This window comes from Drosophila arizonae, chromosome 4 (genome assembly GCF_054131065.1).
Source record: "Drosophila arizonae isolate 15081-1271.41 chromosome 4, UAZ_ARI_1.0, whole genome shotgun sequence".
NCBI classification, from domain to species: domain Eukaryota; kingdom Metazoa; phylum Arthropoda; class Insecta; order Diptera; family Drosophilidae; genus Drosophila; species Drosophila arizonae.
The window spans coordinates 20,034,827-20,056,894 of NC_142924.1; the positions used below are offsets into that span (position 1 = coordinate 20,034,827).

Here is a 22,068-nt window from a genome sequence, read left to right on the forward strand (position 1 = left end):
AAAAAAAAAAAAAAAAAAAAAAAAAAAAAAAACCAAGAGATAAGAAAAAAAATTTAATAATAAAATGTTTGAAGATAAGTGCATGCAATAATGAAAGAAAGCATATATATATATATTTTTTTTTAAATTAAAATAATTTTTTTTCGTAACCCCATTTTTTAAATAAAGATATTAAGATTTTATATTTTATATTTATATTTATATCTATTCGATTACAAATTGAAGTAAACTAAATGTTGATTCCACCTAAATTGTAAAATAAAAAAAAAAACAATGAGGTAAAATAAACAAAGAAATAAATAAGTAGATAAATAAACCAAATTTAATAAGTTAAATATATATAAAGATATATATAAATAAAAAAATAAAAATTAAGTAAAATGAACAATTTAATAAATTAATGAAATAAATAAAACAAACTTAGCATGAAGTAAATAACAAAAAAAAAAATATGAAAAGATAAATAGGAAATAAATAAATAAAGAAATAAATAGGATTTAATAGCAAGAAAGATTTACGATAGAAAATAGAACCATTTAAAGAATAGCATAAAAAAATAAAAATGTAAAATAATAACAACATTGTTAGTATAAGAAAAATAATAGATTTTTAATTTTAGTATCCCAATGTCTAGATGTTACTTAAATGAATGAAAATGAATACTATGAATAATAGGAATGAAACCAAGAATGATATGAGTCGTTAATCTGGAAGAAGGGTGAAATAATGGGGTAGGCTAGTTAGTGTTGGAGCTTCTTTGGGGTTTTTCTGTTAAAATTATTTAAGAAAAACTATGGTTGGGTGGGTAAAGAGCGCGTGTGCCGAATGCCATCTATGGCCACGCTTAGTTGTGTCGGTGTTCTTGTTAATTTGTGCCAGTCCTTCCCCTACTTCCCCAATATAATTTGTTTTTTTTTTTCGTGGAGTATAGCTCCACCTCGAGTTTAAGGGATCTTAAAAATTAAAATTTATGAACTCTGATCGCAAGGCAGAAAAGAACCCCCCCACACTCCCGACGAGCGACGGTACTAGAAGGTCCCGCTTATCTGTCTTGCGACCGAAAAACAAAGCCCAGCCCGTGCTTTGTTTAATCTCATCCGAGAGAGTCTCTCAGCATTGAAGAGTTTGTTTACAGCTTTGTACTCCGCGCACATGGCGTACATGTATCGTCTATTTGTTATGCTCTTTGGCTCTGCGCGCAAATTCAATTTGAACGTTGGCCTTGCTGCATATGTTTGTTTATTTAGGGCGCTGCCCACCTGCCCGGCCTAGACTCCATCTTTATTTGCTGTCCAGCGTGTAAACAGCTTTAATTCATTGCCGAACTTCACATTCGTGGAACCATTATGAACTGCGTAAGACACAAGCGGGCATTTGAAATTGAGTTGGGTCAGCTCAGTGAGGCCAGGGCCAAAAGGGTCGTCATTAATTTTTCAGCTAAGCCAAAGATAATTTTTAAGCCCTTTTGGAAACTGCTGTACAGAGTATCTTTTAATTGACTTTAATTTGGGTGCATGGAAATATTTTCATGTTGCCTAACCCAAAAGAAAATGCCTGAATATTATGCAGTTATGTATTATATATTTTCGCTTTATTTTTTAAGTTCGTTAACGGATTTCTGCTGGGCCATTTTCCCCAAATAAGCTGAGTGTATATGTATATATTTGTAAGAGTTTGGGCAATGTTCTTTTCAAATTAGTTTATCGCGTGACGCCTGCATAATTTGTGCCCAAATTAAGTATACGCCATGTGTTGCCGAGCTGCCGATTTGCATGTTAGTGGAGTGGCAATTTCGGTGTCTACTACTGCTGTCCCTCGCTGATTGCAGCAACAAATTGCAAACTTATTAAGTTTATTAAAAACAACAGCGGCTACAAAGACATCACTGGGCGAAGTAGGAAGCCAGAATAAATTCCACTTTGTTGTACGCTTAACTTTCGCTGCTGCAACTCTGCATAATTTACTTGAAGCATTTTGCAAACAATGCAAACAGCACTGCAGCCCCTCAACCACTCTACTACTCAACCCCTCTCACCGTCAACCCAGCCCAGCCCAACGCAACGCAACGCAACTCGTCCAGCTGCCAAGCACCAATTTGCAGTTTCAACTGTGAGTTGCAAGTTTTTCGCAGATGCTCGTTAATGTTTGGGCAATTTTTAGTTGCCAGCAGCTCGTCCAGTGCTGCTCGGCCCTGTTATTCATTATCAAAACAAGAGGCCAGCAGCCTTTTAGCGTCCTCAGATGCCCGCCACGTCGCGTTGTCACAGGCAGCTCTTCGAGGCATTTGCATGGCATGGCCGTCTGTTTGCCCCGTTGTGTAGTGGTGGCTGGGCTCCATATTGTTTTCATTCCATTTCTACTTGAAGTTTTTGGCCCTATTTATTTTACTTTTATACGTATGCTAAATATCTTCATTTCCAGGCCGAACAGCGAGCGGGCAAAGTTTTTTTGGCGCTGTTTGTTTTAAATTATTTTTAATGAGACTCCTAATGCAATTGTCTTCAATTTTATTGTTTAGCTTTTATTTTTCCGTAATTATGCGAAATCGGGAATTTTAATTTATTTTCTTATTTCTATGTTAATTTAACTGTTGTCCTTTTAAGCCGACAAACAACGAAAAAAGTTTCAAATCTTCTAAATTTCGATGAGACTGCAGATTGTTCTCTGCTGTTGTTGTTATTGTTGTTGTTGGCTGCATGTTAGATGATTTGTTTGACTTAGAAAGTTGGTCCACGATTTCATTTTCAATTTGTAACATCGCCTACAGCTGCATCCTGAGCCTGTTGCAATTTGCGCCAGTTTACAGCAACTTTCCTGTTCTGGCTTAGCTGGGCTATGCCTTTGCCCTTGCCGTTGCCGTTGCCGTTGCCGTTGCCGTTGCCTTGCTTAGATGGGATGGCAAGGAGCAGGTAAATGTCTGTGCACATTTTCTACATTAGTCAACATTAAAAATTTATTTGCTTTGAGTAGATTACACGCATACAGCGCGTTATGGATAAGGAGAGTCAGCTGGAGCCGAGAGCGCAGCGGGCAAGGCAACAATAAGTAACTGGGGTCTAAGTTTTTGCATATTCCCTTATAACCCACACAGAAGATGTAAATAAATGGTGGGAAGAAAAAGAAGAAAAAACGAAGAAAATAGAGAACCGAGAGCACAAATGAGCTGCCAGCAAATTAAGTGCAGCTGGCAGCTTCGGTTCGGATCGGCAACTACTTTAACAAACTTTTAATACTCGCTGCGCTTTAAGTTTTCCATTAAAAGCCGCAGCTTGAATGAATCCATGAATTGCGGCCCAGCACCTTGTATACCAGGACTTAATGACGCCAGCCAACCAACCAGCCTGCCGGCCTGCCAGGCAGTCAGCACATAGTTAATCACCAATGGCTACGGCGGCAGCAGCAGCCTCCAGTCGAACCGAAACATGTTTTCAATTCGACGCCCAGTGGCTGCCCAGCTGAGCGAGAGAATTATTGCCAACAGGTGAGGCTCCGGGCACTCGGATATGTGTTAAATTTTGTGTGAAAATTGTTGTTCGAAGCGGGAATGGGAAATTATTCACAGCGATGATTCAACGCCTCTCCGTGAACCTTTTCATTTTTTATATTTTCGATTTTATAGTTTATTTTTTATCGAGCCACATAATCAAAGACAAATAAAAATATATGTAGATATATGACTGCATACAATTTAATATTTTATACCACTTTAATTGCTTTTTGCAATGCTCACATATCTTTCCAGTAAAAAATTCATGTATGCATATTTGTCATGCATAACATTTTCTGAGATTCGATTGAGTGACTTGAATTTATATTTATTAAAATGCATCACACTGAAATCACTTCTGGATTTTAATAAATGTATAAATTTCATGTAATTATAATATTTTATTCAACTAATAATGAAATGGGTAAAAGTAAGGATGCAGTAAGCTTTGTTTTATTCATAAACGCTCACAAATGCAGCTTATTTATTTATTAATATCACAAATGTCATAAATAACAAGCAAAACTTGCACGGCCAGCAAATAAATACAGTGCAATTTAAGCCTGAAAATAATGGCAATTTAGTTGTTAGCTGTGATTTACAAGTTTCCCAATTCGAATTGCAAACATGGCACATTGCGAGTGTCGAAATGGAGGAAACAATTGTTTGCTGAGCTCTATTGAGGTCAATAATTCCTTAAACACATTTATTTATTTATTTATTTTGCATCTCAGTTGCATTTTAATCACAGCCAACCGCAGCTGGGCGGTGAAAATTGGGCGGCCCTTCGAATCAGAGACAGGTGTTTATTTTCGAGAATGCAATTGAGTGGAATTTGGCCGACAAGACATTTTGTCAGCTGCTCTGCGGCTTGAGTAATAATTAAATCAATCACGCATGAGAAACGAAATGCATGCATTTCGAGCCGGTGGGAAGAGAACTTTTCAATTAGAATGCATTTGTAATATCCCTCAATATTAGAGCTCTCATGCATATTGATTTAATTTATTGACTTGCTGTGAGTTTGTGAAATAAATAAATTAAATAAATTATTTGAAGATTTATTTGGTCGCCAACAATTAGAGTGCCCCTCGCATTTGTGCTGAAATTGCAGTTTTTCGCAAGCTACAAATGGAAATTGGCATCTAATAAACAAAAGGCATCTGCCGGTTGTCTGCCTCTGCCTCTACCTCTGCCTCTGCCTCTGCATGTGCGATGAAAGCCGCTCGGGGCGGATGCGTTATATGCAAATTGCGTATACGCAGCGTGACAAATATATGCTATACGAACAACAACGAAACTATCTGTGCTTCATTCACGCACTGAAAACTCACACACAATGCCAGAGATCAATTATTCAGGCCCAGTGCATTAGCGCTCAGCCCACATTGGCATAATTTGTCAGCTGTCGGGAGTCGTGCTCGCCTATTAAATATGCCAACGTGCAAAATAAATTGCCAAAGTGCTTGTCACTGAGTGCTAAACAAATAGCAAACGAATCAAAACCAAATGCTTAACGGCATGTCATTCCGCATTTCACTTCCAGCCAAGTCCGAGCCAAACCCAACCGAGCCACACCCAATAAAATCAAACAATTCGCCAGTCACCAAGAACTGCCCAAGTAAATGTATTGCACTTTGTTTTGTGGTCTAGTGAATTGCAATTGCCAATCAGACAATGTCAGCAATTCTCTGGCACAATTTCCAAATGTTAGTTTGTTGTTTTTTGACTTGGTCGCATTGGCTTAGCCCCGTTTTTTTAGACTAAGCCAATTTCACTGAAATTACTTACTGTTGCTAGCATAAATTGAGTTGTTTAAGATGCTGCCTAATACTGTTTAGAAATCTTAAAAATTAATGCTTATTAATGCAACTTTTTAATTTAATAATTTTCACTTGTAAACTCTGTATATAAACTCAGTATCTGTATTTTGTATTTTGTATTTTAACTCGGTCTGTCATGCAGAATATTTCCAGCAAGTCTATTAAAATCCACTAAGAGCTACGCCATGCTAATTATGTATTAAACAGTAATGTTTAATTTTCCCCTGCTGTATGCGTACAATATTAACTTTTGATTGCCGCTTCGTTGGGCTCGTACAAATTGAGAGAAAGTTGCTTTTACCCGCTTTGTTTTATACATCAACAACTGGGCTCAGAATAATTATGTAACGAGGCGTATGATTAACTGGCTTTAAAATTATGCATGCCCGCAAAAAGTGTGGAAATATTATGCTTTTTATGTTCAATTATAATTAACTTACATTGTTTATTTTTTGTATCTAGTCTTTTACTAAGAATGGGAAGGAATGCTGTGAACGAATGACCTATAGCTGTTATTTATCCAAAGTGACTCTGCATGTTTAAAGTGAAGTGAGGAATGTATTTACCGATGATGCGCTCCACTCGAGCCGCTATCAGGTTACAAGTGTATAAAAGACATTAGGGCCCTTTGGCGCACATTCAATTAGATTTTCTGATTGGTCGTTAGCCACATGCCAATTATGTTACCTTTCTCGAAAACCAATTAGCCATTTTATATATCCAGCCGGGAGTGGGTGCCACGAGCTGAAACTTCAAACCGGGCACCGACGGCAATTTGACTGGCTTGATGTGAAACCTTTACCTTTACCTTTGCCGTAAACCAATTAGGTCTCAAAAGGAGCAGCGCGTTGTCCTTGTGCATTAATTGGATTAAATATGTCTAGTTTGAGCGAAACAAAACGGTTTGCCTTTTAAATGGGCTACATAGGGCTAGCTCACGAGAGAAAATGGAATTTTCCGAACAATTATTGCGTCTATCCGATGCTTTATTACAATTTATTGTTTGTTGACAAGAGTCCTTCACACACCCACACACTCACACACACACATACATATATGTGTATTTCCATATGCATATTTGCCAAACATAAAAAGCACAAATTGTAAATTCATGTTAGAACAAACCCATTGAAATAATAACGAACAGAAAGCAGAAAGAGTATCCGCCATGGTGTTGCACTACATTTTGAGTAAATTTTATGCAGTGTATTTATAGCATGTATAAACATAATTTTCTACTTCCTTATTGAATCTCTTCTATGCACCTGGCCCACATTTATTTCAACTCCAATCATACATATATACAATAAATATATTAGTTTTCTATATTAATTCACAGCTTTGGCATACAAATTGAATAGCTCAATATATCCCGAGGCGTGGCAGAGCACAGGGTATGTATTTGATCTCATTAACATTTTCCATTTATTATTTTGCCATATATTGAATTCCACATTATTGTGTTAGCATAATCAAAATAAATTAATTACATTGTTCGCCAAATCAAACATATGACCGCAAATAGAGAATTTTGTGTTCAATATAAATTAAAATTCATGGCAAAATTGTACAAACTTGTAAATAAAAGGCTTAAACGTTGCAACTGCCCCAGTCTTAAATATTGAGTTATTGAGTTTCAACAAAAATTGTGACTGAAGACGACAAAATGCTTTCATATATGTATGTATTAAAATTGTTTGAAGGGCAGACTACGCTGTGGATGATTTACATAGGGACGCAAAGTGCCAATGCAAACGTCTTTCCATTAAGCTATGGAAACTGACATTGGGTAAGCCTTACAACTTCAGTGTATGAGTGTGTGTGTGTGTGTGTGAGGAGGCTCGTGTATCGACACTTGACATGTGCCTTGAAGGCTGACATAGCCTGTTTTTCACTGTTCAATAAATGTCAACAAGTTTTCAAGTTATAATTGAAGCACTTCAACAAGTTTACATGGAACTTCAAAGAAATTCACACAATATACACACATTTGTACGTACATAGTATATACCCATGAGGCTGCTGTGATGCTGTTGCCAAAAAATCTGCATCAGCTGCAGGCTGTCAAGTAAGTTCAAGAGTCAACAAGGCTTTCGTAGAGTTTTCCTTTTGGCTTAGCTGCCGGCCCTGCCGTAGACCGCTGTACATAAGTCAAGACTATAAACTGTCAAAAGGTCATATGTATTGCTGGGTCTTTGTCAAACAATGCAATTTTCAAGAAAATCTCAGACAACAACAGCAACCGCAACATGAGCAATTTGTCTCCCAGTTCCTGTTCACTACAAGTTAATTAATGAATGGCAAATGCGGACAAAATACTTTCCACACACGCAGCACTGCACAATGAACCCTCATGTGTTTCATAAGTTTTATTTTCCTGCTATAAGACAACAGAAAGTGAAGTAGTTCTTCAGAAATATGTTTAGCTTATGAATTTCTATATTTCTTCAGCTGTATTATTGCCAAGTTTACGCTAACCATAATAATAAGATATCGGAGAGTGAAGCTTGATATAAAAACTTTCATCATAATCGTTAAAGATTTTCTGCAAAGGCAAATAAAAGAAACTTTTCAAAATCAAATGGCTGATGATGATTTCTGTGCTTCGATAAGACTTATAACTACATGAACCACAAACATATATTTCGGATGAACTTCAGACAGAAAGTGCAAGAGAGTGTATTTGAATAAGAGTATGAGCTGAGATAAACTCAATTAAAGGTACAAACAGAAAGCATAAGGGAGAGTGTATTTGAGTAAGAGTATAAGCTGGGATGAAACTAATTAGACGAACTATCCCGAACGGCAAGACGTGAAATTACTTTGATGATGCCGACATTAATTGAATTCGGCCTCCCAGCCAGCATTTACTGTCTCGACTGTGAGCTGACTGGCAAACAGTCAGTCAGTCGGCCAGTGGAAACATTTTATATACTATGTTAAATGTTGGCCGGACAAACAAGAGATCTAAGGGTCAACCTGACATAACTTATTTAAGCGAAGTGGATTTCATACACAGCTTTAAGTCCTGGAGACGAGATAGAGCCCAGGGCTGGCAAGCCTGGCAATGTTTGCCATAATCTTAACTGAAAAGCTGTCTCACTGAACACGCTGCTCAGAGTGTTAGAAAACAAGAATAGAAACAATAATTTCCGTTATTGTCAACGCTTCACTCCACAGCGCACAATGGTGGCATCGAGGAAGCTGTCGCCTGGCCGTTTCCTGGCCATCTTTACCCGCTATCCGGCTATCCGGCTACCCAGCTACCCAGCTCATCTCATCGAAGGCTTTCAGCGCTCACACTTGATGTATTTCCGACTCCGACAGTTGCTATTTTGTTGCGTAGACATTTCATTTGTCAGTCTCTCGGGACGCAATCGCATTGTTTGCACTTGAATTGCTAATACCCTGTACTATGGCGCACAGTGTATATTTGTTTTCAACGTACCATCAATTTGATAATGTGCCATCTAGAGATTGTATATGAGTTTCCTTTAAAGTCGAGCAGGTTCATTTCATTTTCACACTGTCGCTTGTATAGATAATGCCAACTTGCTAGGTAAATAATTTAATTTTGTATTTTCTTTTCTTTTTTTTCTTCAACTTCATTATTTCTAATTATATACGTTGATGGCGGCTGTTAAGTGAAAATTTTGCCTAATTGTTTTTGACAGATTTAATTAACAGTTCGAAGTTTGGCATAATTGAAAACGTTGTTGGTCTTATATTGCGCTGTTCTTTTTATAAATTTAACTTTGAAGTTTTCTTTCTTTTTCGATGCCCGAGGGAAATTTCCAAGCTTCAACTGTACAAACACAATATTAAATGGAAAGTAAGTTGTTGTCTCCATGCTTTAAGCATATCCCACTTAATAATGATTTAAAGAACAATTCAAAATTACTAGCTGAATATTTACTGAAAATATTTTTGCTTCAGGAAAACTCAAACCAGGATTGTCGATCCCCCTTATTAATGTCTTTGGCTTCATATGGAAACTGATTTGCTGGAAATACGAACAATGGGGTATGTCATCTTTCAGAGTCTATATGTTTCCTTCAACCGTCAAACACTTAGCTAATAAATTCTTAGTGCTCAACGGTTCCTTCAATGATAGAAACTCCTGTTTTTTAAATCCCCTAAGACTGCAGCTTCGCATTTTATATAGACTAATACTTACACAACGTTTTATTTAATCTATATGGGTAGACCTAATATTATAATATTATATTACGTTTTATCAAATAAAAAAATGAAGCTGCAATATAGACGCGTCGAGTCATAAGCTAAGCACATAGATTGGACTTCATCCAAGCAATTAGCTAAACTCTTGATAGCCAAGAGCTGATTATAGTTGCAAAAATAAGTCAGAACGACTTTTCCAGAGTCGATTTCAAATAAATGATACAATTTGCAGTCGGCGCAGTTTGCCGTAAATGTGTTAACTGTCATTTTAAAATTCCATAAATATTAAAAAATATCAACAAGGTAGCGCAAATACCGGTATTCCATATGCCATTCACACACGAGCGCATTAACTTTTATTGGCATCACATATACAACGACTGACCTACTTTGTATAACCGAAGCGGGCTACTGGACCCGTACAAATGCACACGCTTCCAGTAGAGACACAGGTGCTGGCACACCTGCTGACAAGGCACACACGGAGCGCGCACACATACACACTAACACACACATGCAAGTGCAACCTGAGATGAGTTGCGACGATGCACAGCACGAGAGGTGCTTTGATCTATGGCTCGTCCCTGAAGCCTTCTGCCAACCGGGCTAAGCAAACAGAAAAAACTTTTCTGAAAGTAATTTCAGCCATTTGCACGTTAATTTAATTAACAGAGCAAGTGCTCATCATTAGCCACAAAAGAGCCGGCGCTCCGTACTAAATAAAGAATGGAGTATAGAATAAGCTGAAAAGGAACATATATTTGCCCGCCCTTTATTATATCCTTTTCAGCCCTAATGTAAGCTTATCTATAGAAAATAAAACTCACAAAAAGGTTTTCTCTTTTTTTTTTTTTTCTAATGAAAACCAAAGCTGTTTAACAATCGACCCACAGTCCATTAAATTGGGCGCTTAAGCATCTGCAAGATTAAATTCTGATAGAAATCCGCATCCGAAACTCTAAATCACAGTTTATGGTCCTTTGGCAAATGCAAAGAGGGGCGCGCCCATTATTTTATTTTTTCCTTATTTTATTTTATTTCGTCTTATAGATGTGCACGCATATGAATACATAAAAACTCGATCAAAATGCATGGCAGAAACAATTTAAAATAATTCAAGAGACCCTTGCGGGCAGCCACAAACAAGCAACTGGCAGATGGCCTCACAAGCCCAGTGGATACGCAGGATTATCTTGCAGATACTCGTACTTACTTATCGTACATGCGAGCACATCCAAGCCGGAGTGCGTGTATGCAAGGAATTATCAAGTGTTTGTCAACACACTCGCACAAAAACACACGCCCACACGGCCAGACACACTCACACACTCGCACACACACATACATACTCAGACACTCAGAGGGGTGTCAGCCAGTAAGCACTACAAAGAGCTTATGTAAAGTGAAAGTGTGCGCGGTCGTGTTATAAGAAAGTGTCCGTCTTGTCGCTCAGTGCGTCCCTCGGACAGCTTCAATATACATATATGTATGTATGTATGTATGTATAAGCTATGAGAAAATGCGTAAGCCAAACGACCGGAAAGATGTATACACAACCATATATATACATATATACGTGAAGACATATATGCTTCTGCACATACATAAATAAGTTTCCGGATTAAACACACACCTCGGCCGCCATTGTCATCAGCCCAAGTTGGCGCAATAAAACCAATCTGAAACTGTGCATGAAACTTTTCCTTTGGCCTGCTGACTCTAAGTAGGTAAAGTATGTCATTTTGTCTGATGCTTATACTGCGCCTGTATCTGTGTGTGTGTGTGTGTGTGTGTGTGTGGGTACGATATTGCTATCTTATGAGCAGACATCAAAGGCATAACTTACATGCGTGAGCCAGTCACATGTGCCATTTGCATACATATCTTACCAAATGTAAATTAATGCTAAATTTATTGCTTTTTGCCAAATTAAGTATCTCAAAAATAAAATGCTTAAAAAGGCTTGAATAATATATAAACATTATTTGTAATTCATTAATTAACAGGAATGACTATTAAATTGCTTACATATATCAAGATAACTTGAAGGTCGTTTCAGTAAAGCTGCTATGCATAGGTGTGTGTAAAAGCTTTATATTAGATTATATCACTAAGGACACCTTGAGATGCAATACATACAAAGTTTTTTCTCTGAAATGCTTTTCAGCATCCTGCATAAAAGGCTTTGGCGGTTTTCTAAGCAGATTTGGGGCGGGCAAATGATTTATATAAGCTATGAATATATCAGTTATGCATGTGTGAATATTATTTTTCCAGTTAAACAATTTCAGCAGAGATATGTGTATTAATGCACATGTATATATCACATACATTATACATTTACACATATATAGAAATATATATATATATTTATATATGTATGTATGTATGCATGCGTACTTTTACATGCTTTTCACATTGTCCTTGTTTCTGTTAATACGAAAATATTTCATTTTTATTATGTATTTGTTTTTGTGTCTTCTTGTTCTTGGGCCACATACAATATTTAACAGTCTCAACAAATTACTTTAACCCTTTTCAAAACTGTGTACCCTTAAGGCTTTAAGTCATTTGTCAAAAACTGCAAAAACGGCTCACGGAAAACTCAAGCCCGCAAACACACACACACACATACACACACAAATACTGACGCATCCCCATACTTAGTCATGGTGAGACTTTCACACTTTCTTATGCAAATTTTCTGCTTATACGCATGTCTTTAAGGCTATTCTAGTGAAGCCAAACAAACGTATCCATATATATAGGTATATCATATATGTATATAGCAGCTGAGAGCTGCCGAAGGGCGCATTTCAAACACGTTGCCGTCAACTTCTTCACACATTAAGCCTATTTATTTTTGGCTCTTGTCAGATTAAATTACTTGGCCAGTCGACAGGCGTTGAAATATCATTCTCCGCCTAAACAATTCGAATTGGCGCAAATCAACATGGATTCCTGTGTGAAAGCAAAAATCAAAGCATGTCAAACATTGCAAATGAATTTTTTGTGTTTCGTCAAAAATAAAACGAGACAGAACAAACATAACTGTTGCTAGTAGAAGCTGGAACAAAAATTTAAATTTAATGAATGCTAGAATTCAAGTGGTTAAATAGTCAAAATATTGCTACTATTATTATTAAAGGTTGACGGATGAATAAAATAAAATATCGTTGCATTCATTCTTAATCTTTTAAACATACATACTTGACATATCAATTACATAGTAAACTACGGAAACCTCAGAATTATATACAGTCTGCTTTACATGTGAGCAGCTTAGAAGAAGTTCTAGTAGTAAAACTTTTAGCGTGAAAATATCCCAATTCACCTATAATTATGTATTACACTACATTACATATACATACATTATACAATTAAACATACATACATACACATTATACAATTAAAAAGCAAATAAACTGGTAGATCTTATTATATTATCAGAGAGTCATACGAAACACAGAGCTGGTTCTATAATATATTTAAGTTAGATTAGATTACTTTTGATTTAATATAAATTTACAATAGTAATATGTTAAATAAGTCAATTACATCTTTAGTAACTTATTCACTTTGCATGCATGAATCAACTCTTGCAATCAATATAAAAATACTTCACCCAGCTTATTTGGCCACAGCTTTAATGTAATCAAGCCATTTACGTACACCACCAAGCCCTGGCAGATAATGTGCATTCCCTTGTACACAGGAACCGCATGCAGTGGTGTCAGAGTCAAGCCTACGCTATTATAAATGCTTATAATTGAATTTTTTATATTTCGCTGAGCTAGGCAACCGACCGACGGACCAGCTGAAACAACTCTGACCAACCGAAAGTGGTTGCCGGTTTTTTTTTTCTTTTTGCGCTCAAGGATGCTGTCCAGCGACCCAGCTACATTTACGTGGGCCACATAAAACACAGCCGGCGTGCGGCCAGAAACTCGGACGTTTAATAGTTGGAGCCATAAATTCGCCTGCTCTTTGATGCAATTAGGAAAAAATGCTGGGTATTGGATTCTGGTCATCGCTGATAGCCTTACGTGGCTGGTTTTGTGGTTTTCTTTATTGGCTGGCTGCTGTGAAGGGAACGCGAATTAGAGCTATTCAATTTAGCAGTCTCGGTGCTGATATTTAATGTCATTTGGAGGTTAACCCAATGGCATGGGCGGAATATTAGAAGTGTCTGCACAACATTTACATACACAGACTACAATTTGATTATATCATTAATTGAAAAAAACTCTTACTGTGTGGCATTACTATAGAAAATATTTAATTTGGTTCATCAAACCAGTTTGAAAAATCAATCAACAGTAAGCGATATGTTGCTCAAATCACAAACAACAACAAAATAAACACTTTTGGATATATGATAAATCTGAGATTAACAAATGTACTAACGATCCCACTGAGAAGAGGCAGAGCCAATTCCAGTTGATAATTTTTGAACGTATCAAATTCCAGTTGCGCTTTTAAGCCCTTAAAATATGTGCAGTAGCACTGAATCCACAAACAAGTCTAGATTTCAGATACAGTTGCTGGCTGACAGGAGTGTTGTATTAGTGAATGCGCGGGGCTATGAATCCGAAATATTTCTGCCCGAACTGCTAAAGGGCCGAGTCTGTTTGCGGAATGTGATATGTAGCCGGCAGCCCAAGTCGCCGCCAGGTGAGATGAGCTCCCAGTCATCGTCGTCGGATCTTCGATGCCCGAGGATAAGGAACCTGAAGCTGACCACAGCAACGGCTGGCTTGGCGCCCAACCCGGGAAGGAGGGATAACACTAGCAGGCTACGCTTCGAGCTTAAGCTCATTTCGAACGGCAAGGTGGTGCTTGTGGAATGTAATGGCTACGAATCTGAGATTTTCCTTCCTCACATTCGTAGCCGTTGCGTTGCTATGAAGCGCATCTCTGCTAAGGAGCTGGCGCAATGTGCATCTGCAAGATCGAGTAGAAGTCAGTGTACACAAAAGTCGCCAAATAATTCGGCTGCCTCTTTGGCAACCCAGGCTGTGGGGCTATCCTGCCTGTGGGCAACTTCCCCCAAGTCAGGAAATGTTATTGATAAACAGAAAAGTGGACAGAGAATACAGAAAAGCCAAGAAGTGAAAAAAATGAAAAAGCCGCTAAAGGACAAATCTTCAACTAGACAAAAAAAGAAACGCTGCAAGCAGTATTCTAAGGAAACCAGAGATGTGTCAAATTAATTTATTAAAGCTCGACAGAATTCGTATGAGTTGACAAAACAAACGGGTGCTAAACTTCAATATATATAAATACATTATATTCTGATGTGTAAATAGCAATAATATTTTCCAGTTCAGTAATGTAAAAGTTTGTCTATGATAAAGTAAAGATTTGGCCAAACCAATGCATTTCAAAACCAATCAGTTAAAATTTTCTTTGAAGCTAATACTAAGCCAAAGCGCTATTTTGGTTGAGTATCCAGGACGGGAGCCGCAGCTGTTTATGCCAACGTTGATCAACAATAAAATCGTATTGCGAAACATCATATTTGATCACATCAATCCGCCGAACAGTGATGGCAAGCCAAAGCTACAATTCTCCAATAAGAAGTGCCGTTCCGAAGCGGACACCGTGAGGAGGAAACGCAGGGGTAAGCCAAACAGTTCAACTAGCGGCGATAGCTCTGGAGTATGCGGCACCAAGAGCTCCAAATATGTGGCTTCCCGTGGCAATAACGATGAATGCTCCGAGTCGGTGCATTCCACTGACACCAAATCAGAGCCGCCCGACATCGACAGCCCCAAGTTGCTGCAGTTTGGCGATAACTATAACGGTAAAACATTAATGCCGAGTAACGACCGTTTCCATTGGGTGCGCTCTGGGAAAACCAAGAAATTGACACCATATGAGAAGCAAAAGCTGCACAGCGGCACGAAGACCACACCGATTGCGGGTCCCGCAATTAAACCGACCATTGAGGACTACCAGGAGCGATTGCAGCTGCAGCTGAAAAAGGTGCATTCTCATGTTGTATGCAATCCCTTACCGCCGTTCGAGGGCCTGCGATCCACTTACCTGGACAAAGAGCCTAAAAGAGGCCGAACGCCGGTCTTAAGAAAGAAAGCGAACACACGAGGCTTAGCATTTCGCAATGGACAGACTTAAAACTTACGAGTTTGTATAATCTATAAATTTTCGTTTTAATAAATTTTAGCACAAAAATAATTATTTATTTGTTAGTTATTTTGCACAGCATAGCTTACAAATGCAAATGCCATTTCAATGCTCAACCGAAAAAAATGATATTCACTCGCTTTTGCTTTGAGCAAGACGCTTTGGTTTACTTCGTTTCAGTTTTCTCTTGAGCCCTCGGGTTGAAAAATTCGTGTGACGCTCTTTAACGAACATGGTTTACGATTGACTTTCGTACAATGAGATTCCCAATGCAAGTGGTTAAATAACTCAAGAATTCTATGCATATTCTTCATATTTAAGTACACATGCATGCACTCAACTCGCGTATGCTAGTGATGATACCAATACTATTGCCCCAATGAGCTCGGGACAGAACCAGATTGAAAAAAGCCCAAGTCGATCGCTAACGAACTCAACGAAGAACCGACGTAATCAATTGCTCTCAGAGTTTTTCTCAGAAACATTGGGAAATCTTCAGCAAGTATTTACGAGCTATGCCAACAAGTGCTATTTTTACGACTTTATTAGACGATGATGTTTGTTATGAAATTATAAATAAATGAAATCAATTGCACAATAAACAGCTTTGCGGAGGGTCAGTTACAGTGTCCGAAGTAGAACCGGTCTAGCGGGCCGCACACTCTTTAATGTGTGTGTGTGTGTGTGTCTATTTAATCTGTGTATGAATGGCAGCTGATTACTCATGCTGTTTGAGATACGTGGCCTTTTGTTGGCATTGCAAATTGCTTCATATTTATTCACATTTGCGATTTAGTCTCACAATCAAAACACGGGGCGCTGCTCGTTTTGCAAAAATGAGCGCTTCACATATTTTGGATTTGAAGGATGACTGTCTAAGATATGTGCTTGACTATCTGTCGACTGAAGATCAAATAAGCTATGCCCAAGCCTGCCAGCGATTTCGCGACGTTTTCATCGATTGGGCCGGCAGACATTACCGACACTTCACGATCGATGAGAAGAGCTCAAGGCAGGAGCTGATAAGATTTTGTATTTGCCGCGAGGCTGTCGACGAGCTAACCATCGATCTGGATCACTTTGATTCGTCCCGAGCGCTGAGGAACTATGGATGTGTAGCACCTCTAAACTGTTTCAGCATATTAAGCTTAGCATTGACAGGCATGACAAATCTAAGAAAATTGATAGTCAAACAGCTCAAGTTTATGCTCCTTTTTGCGCAACCCTTTGAGAAGACATTGGCTGCAGTCAAAGACTTGAAGCAGCTTAAAGTCCTAGAGTTGCATGCGATCGATGGTATAGAAATATATTCAGGGATTATTTTTTAAAGCTCTCTTGATCGTTCTGATTTTTCAGATTTTACCTTTGACAACTTAGGCCAACTGAAGCATCTGGAGGAATTACATTTGATTGTGAAGACACTAAGTGGCCCAACTCTAACCTACTGCTGCAAGTCAAATCCCAATCTGCGTTATCTGCACCTTGGATTTTCCAGTGTCCAGCGGATTCTGAGCGACATTGCACCCCACTGTGCTAATCTGGAAACTCTTCAGTTTGGCATGATAGGGGAAGCGCCGGCATACAAAGCAATCGCCAAGCTGCCCAAGCTCAGGCAGCTCATATATTACGGCATTCGGAGCACAAACTCCTTTCTGCCGCTGCTCACTGGATTGGCTGCGCGACCGCAGCTTCAACGCCTCGACATCGACGGAGGCAGCCTTAGCACCGAAGAGACTCAACAACTGGTTCGACTGAGCGGATTGCAGCAGCTAAAGTGCTTCTGCTCGACAGCTGAGTGTGCGGAGATGCTAGCGCAGCTAACACAGCTCCGGGCACTTAGCATATGGACGTCCAGCAGAGTCGACATTTCTGCAGCTATGCTAAGAGTGATAGGGGAATGCAAGCAACTGCAGCACCTGCGCATTGCATCGGGCAACTTGAACTCTGATTTCATTAATGACGTCTCTGAAATACTCTGTGCAAACAAAACAGGACCGGATAAACGATCGCTAAAGCTCGAAGTTCCCGTTCTGAAATATGTGACTCCGAAACTGGTAAAGTGCTGAAACCTAAGTGATCTAATGTATATAAATTAACTTTCATTTTTATTTTCATTTATATTTCATTTATAGCAACTCATTGAAGGAAACCAAGCTCTCAGCTGCTCAGAGTTTGAGTTGGCTTCATGGAGAAACTCAAATTAAATTATAGGGTTAACTCACAGTGGGATCATGTATTATTGTGGCAATACTCGGTTCCGAAACCGACTCGAATATAGGTATTCAATCTTGTACTCACTTAAAATAGGTAAAAGTTACAGCACAAATGAAATAATTTATTTAATATTCACTTTCAATGCTTTTCAATGAATGCAAGCGCATCAGGGACAGGCGTAAAGCTTTGACTTAATTACAGACTGATTGATTATTGGTCGGGATTCAATTTCAATTTCATTCGCCGCCGCACTGCAAGCAATGAAATTAAAATCAAATTAAATGAGAGAATTTAACATTTCCATTGTCGCAGATGCTGATGGGACCACCTCATGCGCGTAACATGATACATGTATGTATGTATGTATGTGTGTATGTATGCATGATGATGATGCTGCTACTGCCTGTCAGACGAGCAGGCAGGCAGCAGTTGAAGTGGTTCGATCGTCTGCAAGTGGAGCCCATCAGTCAGCCAGTCAGTTGTACCGCCATTGCTTATTTGTATCAATTTAAAACAGTTTTTCTGTTTTTTCGCATGCGGGGCACGCTTTAACACGTTTACATTGAATTAAACGTTGCAGCCAGCACAACGGCAACATTACAGATACCAACAATAGCGCACACAAAAGCAACAACAGCAACAACAGCAACAGCAACTGCAGCAACATGGTAAAGTTAAAATCAACATACATTGTTGCTGAACATTTCCTTTTGTGCCAGAGAGCCCAGTGCTCAGGGAGAGCAAAAGCCGGAAAGTGAAACGAGCTACGTCTGAAGTGAAAGAAAAATAGCAACAGGCAACAGGCAACAAACAACGGAACAACAATGGCAACAATAATGCGCTTCAGGCGACCCTCTCTCATCGAAATGGATTACATATAAATATACTTATTGTTCCATTTGGCAGCCGAATAAATATTTCGGTCAGAATTTGTGCCAAGTGAAGGCACAGAGTACGTGATAATGGATAATCGCCATACTTTATCAATGAGACAAAAGACAAGCCCAACTGACGGACTGACATATTTGCAGCACTTTGGTTACCTTCAGTTTATGCAATTACAACAGAATTATTTGCTCCCACGCATGCTCGATCACGCAAGGTGCAGTCTTGAATCAAACATTATGATCTCAGACTTAACCCGTATAAGTTTAATAAAAGCTGGAGCTAAGCAGCATAAGGCACTCGTAATTTTATCAATAAAATTCAACGGCAGTCTAAAGTACCCACTGAGCCAGCATGAATATTTTATGGCAATGTGTGAAGCCGCACATTATTAATTAAAATTTGCTCCATCAACAACAACAAAAACAACAACAACGGGAACAACACGTAGAGCAACAGCGTGCGCGGAATTACAGCAAACGAGGCGGCAGTAAAAACTTCCAATTACTCAAGCGTGCCCTCATCCTTCTTCGACAACGGCAGCAAGCACACAACGCAGGGACATCACATAAACGTTCATACATACACATGTGTGTAAGTGTAAGTGTGTTTGTATTTGCATTTAATATCCTTTTCTTTGAATAATTCATGCATACAGGGCTGACCAAACGACTGAACAGCATCAACTGCACACAGCGGCGTTGCAGGGCACAGGCAAAAGGCTGATGACCGAAGGGCTTCCATTTCATTGCTGTTGTTGTTGTGGCTGTTGCTGTTGTTGTTGTGGCTGCTGCTGCTGTTGCTGGGCACTTTTTACGCATACCGATGGCGAAACTTATTAATTGGCACTTGAGCTGTGGTTACCACAGCTCGACAGAGTCCAGGTTTTTTTTTTAATTTTTTAATATTTTTTTTATTTTGTATTTTTGCCCTGGGCTCAACCAAAGCGCGCCGTCATTCAAATTTTTGAGCAGGCATAATTTAACAACTTTTTCGTCCACGGGCTGCGCCCGTCTCTTTGGATATTGGATGTTGAACATCACTGGTAATCCACTCAAGTAACAAGCTATAACCACCACAGCGGCAACAATAACAGTGGCAAAAATGTACACGAGACTGACAATGACAGAGCAACAAGATAGGCGGACATGCAGCAAGAGCAAACATGCAACAGCAACATGGGAATACCCTGCAATAGATAGGACACTACTACTCTAGAAAAGTACTTCACATTGAATAGTAATCTGAATTGTAGAGATTTCCCTTAATGGCAATTATAGCTCTGTGTCTGGGTCAATTCTATGCCAGATATGAAGAGAATAAGTGAGTTGTTGACTTGGAAGCTTACTGCCGGTAATGCTAGTGTGCATATTATGCATAAATGCATATGTCGTTGACTGACTGACATTTTGACGCACAGGAGACAGCCTCATATCCCCCAGTGACTGCGCCATCGTCACGTTTTACCATTTAAATTAAAATGTTTCGCTTAAAAGAAAGAGAGCTGCAAAAATTGCTTACGCCTGGCGAGAGCACAACAAAAATCTCAGCCACATCCCCTTCAAAAAAAAATAAAATAAAAAAAATATTAAAAAATAAAAAAATTAAAAAACAAAAGAGAGAAAAAAGCTACGAAAATGTATAAAAAATGAGTGCGCTGCTTTTTTCGCTGCCCTGTTTGGCGCTGTCTTTTGCAGTTGGCGCGTTTGCCAGCTGCACTTGAAAGCCGCCTTGTTGGCCATCAGTGCCAGTGGCAGTGGCCGGTTTGGCCATAGCCATCGCCATCGCCATCGCCAACGCCATCTACATTGCTCCTTCTTCTTCTTCTTCATTTATTCAATGCCGCGCTGCTGCCATCAACAGCGTCGGCCACACGGCGTATCAGTGTTATTCGAGGGGGCTTATACGCTATACAAGAGCTTTTCAGCTCACTCTTTACCAAACGTTGAACAAGAAGATGAAAAGCTATAACTATATATATATGCATATTTTAGCAGACGATTTCATTTCCCATGCACATTAAAGAAGTTTTTTTTAAATATTAAGTGACTGTTCTATATAGATAAATAAATATACATATATTCATACTAATCTGAACTTTATTTAAAGCTTCTCAGATTTCTTAACTCAAATATATGATATACAAAAATATATATACATAGTTTTTACTTATATAGTACTGTTCTTAGAAAGGAATCATAATTCATATCATACACAACAGTCTCAATATTTCAATTTTCCATCTATTGCTCTCATATTTAATTGCAACATTGTGCACAGAAATTATTTGCAGCAACGTTCAATGTCGTTTACTGCAGCTGCCCCTGACGAATTAAGCACTTTCATTAAGTGACTGCAATCAGGTAAGAAATTATCAGCCAGCAGCTGGCGCCTTAGCATTGGCGACCCGCTCTGCGATATCTTAATGCACTTTTAATTGAGCAGAGACCTGCGAGCTGCACTGAGCAGCCATCTGTCAAGGGCGATGGGGTGAACATTGAAAAGAAGTGCAAATGAAAAATTATAATTAACGTGGCCATTAGCAAGAGTGCCAAGTGCCAAGTGGCAGATGCTGTTGCTGTTGCTCTCTTGTGCCATCTTCCGTCTTCCTTCTCCCTTTTCCCATTTCTGATTTCAATTTGGGCAACTATTTTAATTGGCAACCAATGACAAGACCAATGCGTATACGCCATGTGTTACCATTAGTTAACATAAATTATTGAAAATCATAATTTATGCGCAAGTTGTCATTGCCAGTGCTGCCTAGCTGAATATGCAGCCCCAGTTATAAGGCACGAAAATGAATACAAGCCCAATTAACTCATTCATTTGCAGCATTTAGGTAGACAGCCAGGCAATTGTAATGGGTGCATAGCACAATTGCGACATGGATTTTGCGTTCGAGTTTTCATAAATAAATCAAGCTAATTAATAGACTGTCGATGTCATGTAGTCGCAAATTGCGTGAGAATGGCACTCGAAATTATTCCGTTGCCAAATCAGAAATTTTGGCGCCTGTTATCAGCGAACAGTGACAAGCGCCCATTGATTAGCACTTGCTTAGAGTAACTATCTGAATTAAATCAACAACTACGTCAAGGGCCATTCTATTGATAAATATTTCTTTTCGAGTCAATTGACATGCATCGAGAAGTGCTCACTTATTTATTGCATTTTATTGGCAGGACCTCTGTGGGTCTGTGGGTCTGTGAGTAGCAGCTGTCAGCAACAAATGCGAATAAATTGTATTTCTGCAAATCCAATTACCAAATGATTTGTTTTTACATATAATTTCGATGTTTTCTTTTCTCTTATGGAGCATACCCTATG

General features: G+C 38.7%; 2 protein-coding genes across 3 annotated transcripts; both read left to right on the top strand.

Annotated features, from left to right (window-relative positions):
• The first annotated feature begins 8,789 nt into the window (after positions 1-8,789).
• Positions 8,790-17,988, top strand: LOC108614510 (uncharacterized). Of its 2 annotated transcripts, XM_089466999.1 has the most exons (4): positions 8,790-9,142; positions 9,247-9,333; positions 16,996-17,693; positions 17,772-17,988. In XM_089466999.1, the coding sequence occupies exons 1-4, from the start codon at positions 9,136-9,138 to the stop codon at positions 17,841-17,843; spliced, it is 864 nt and encodes a 287-aa protein (XP_089323125.1). In that variant the 5' UTR covers positions 8,790-9,135; the 3' UTR covers positions 17,844-17,988. The 2 variants fall into 2 exon arrangements, with proteins under 2 accessions (XP_089323125.1, XP_017864156.1); XM_018008667.2 differs by lacking the exons at positions 8,790-9,142; positions 9,247-9,333 and adding an exon at positions 16,408-16,935.
• On the top strand, positions 13,763-15,690 carry LOC108612686 (uncharacterized). Its single transcript, XM_018005647.2, has one exon. It carries the CDS (start codon positions 13,986-13,988, stop codon positions 14,703-14,705), a length of 720 nt encoding a protein of 239 aa, XP_017861136.1. The 5' UTR covers positions 13,763-13,985; the 3' UTR covers positions 14,706-15,690.
• Positions 17,989-22,068: the final 4,080 nt, after the last annotated feature.

Coding starts and splice junctions, on each gene's coding strand:
- LOC108612686 (XM_018005647.2), top strand. CDS start 13,986: ATGTGCAGTAGCACTGAATCCACAAACAAGTCTAGATTTCAGATACAG.
- LOC108614510 (XM_018008667.2), top strand. CDS start 16,476: ATGAGCGCTTCACATATTTTGGATTTGAAGGATGACTGTCTAAGATAT. Junction 16,936..16,995: donor AGAGTTGCATGCGATCGATG/GTATAGAAATAT, acceptor CTGATTTTTCAG/ATTTTACCTTTGACAACTTA. Junction 17,694..17,771: donor AATATGTGACTCCGAAACTG/GTAAAGTGCTGA, acceptor TTTCATTTATAG/CAACTCATTGAAGGAAACCA.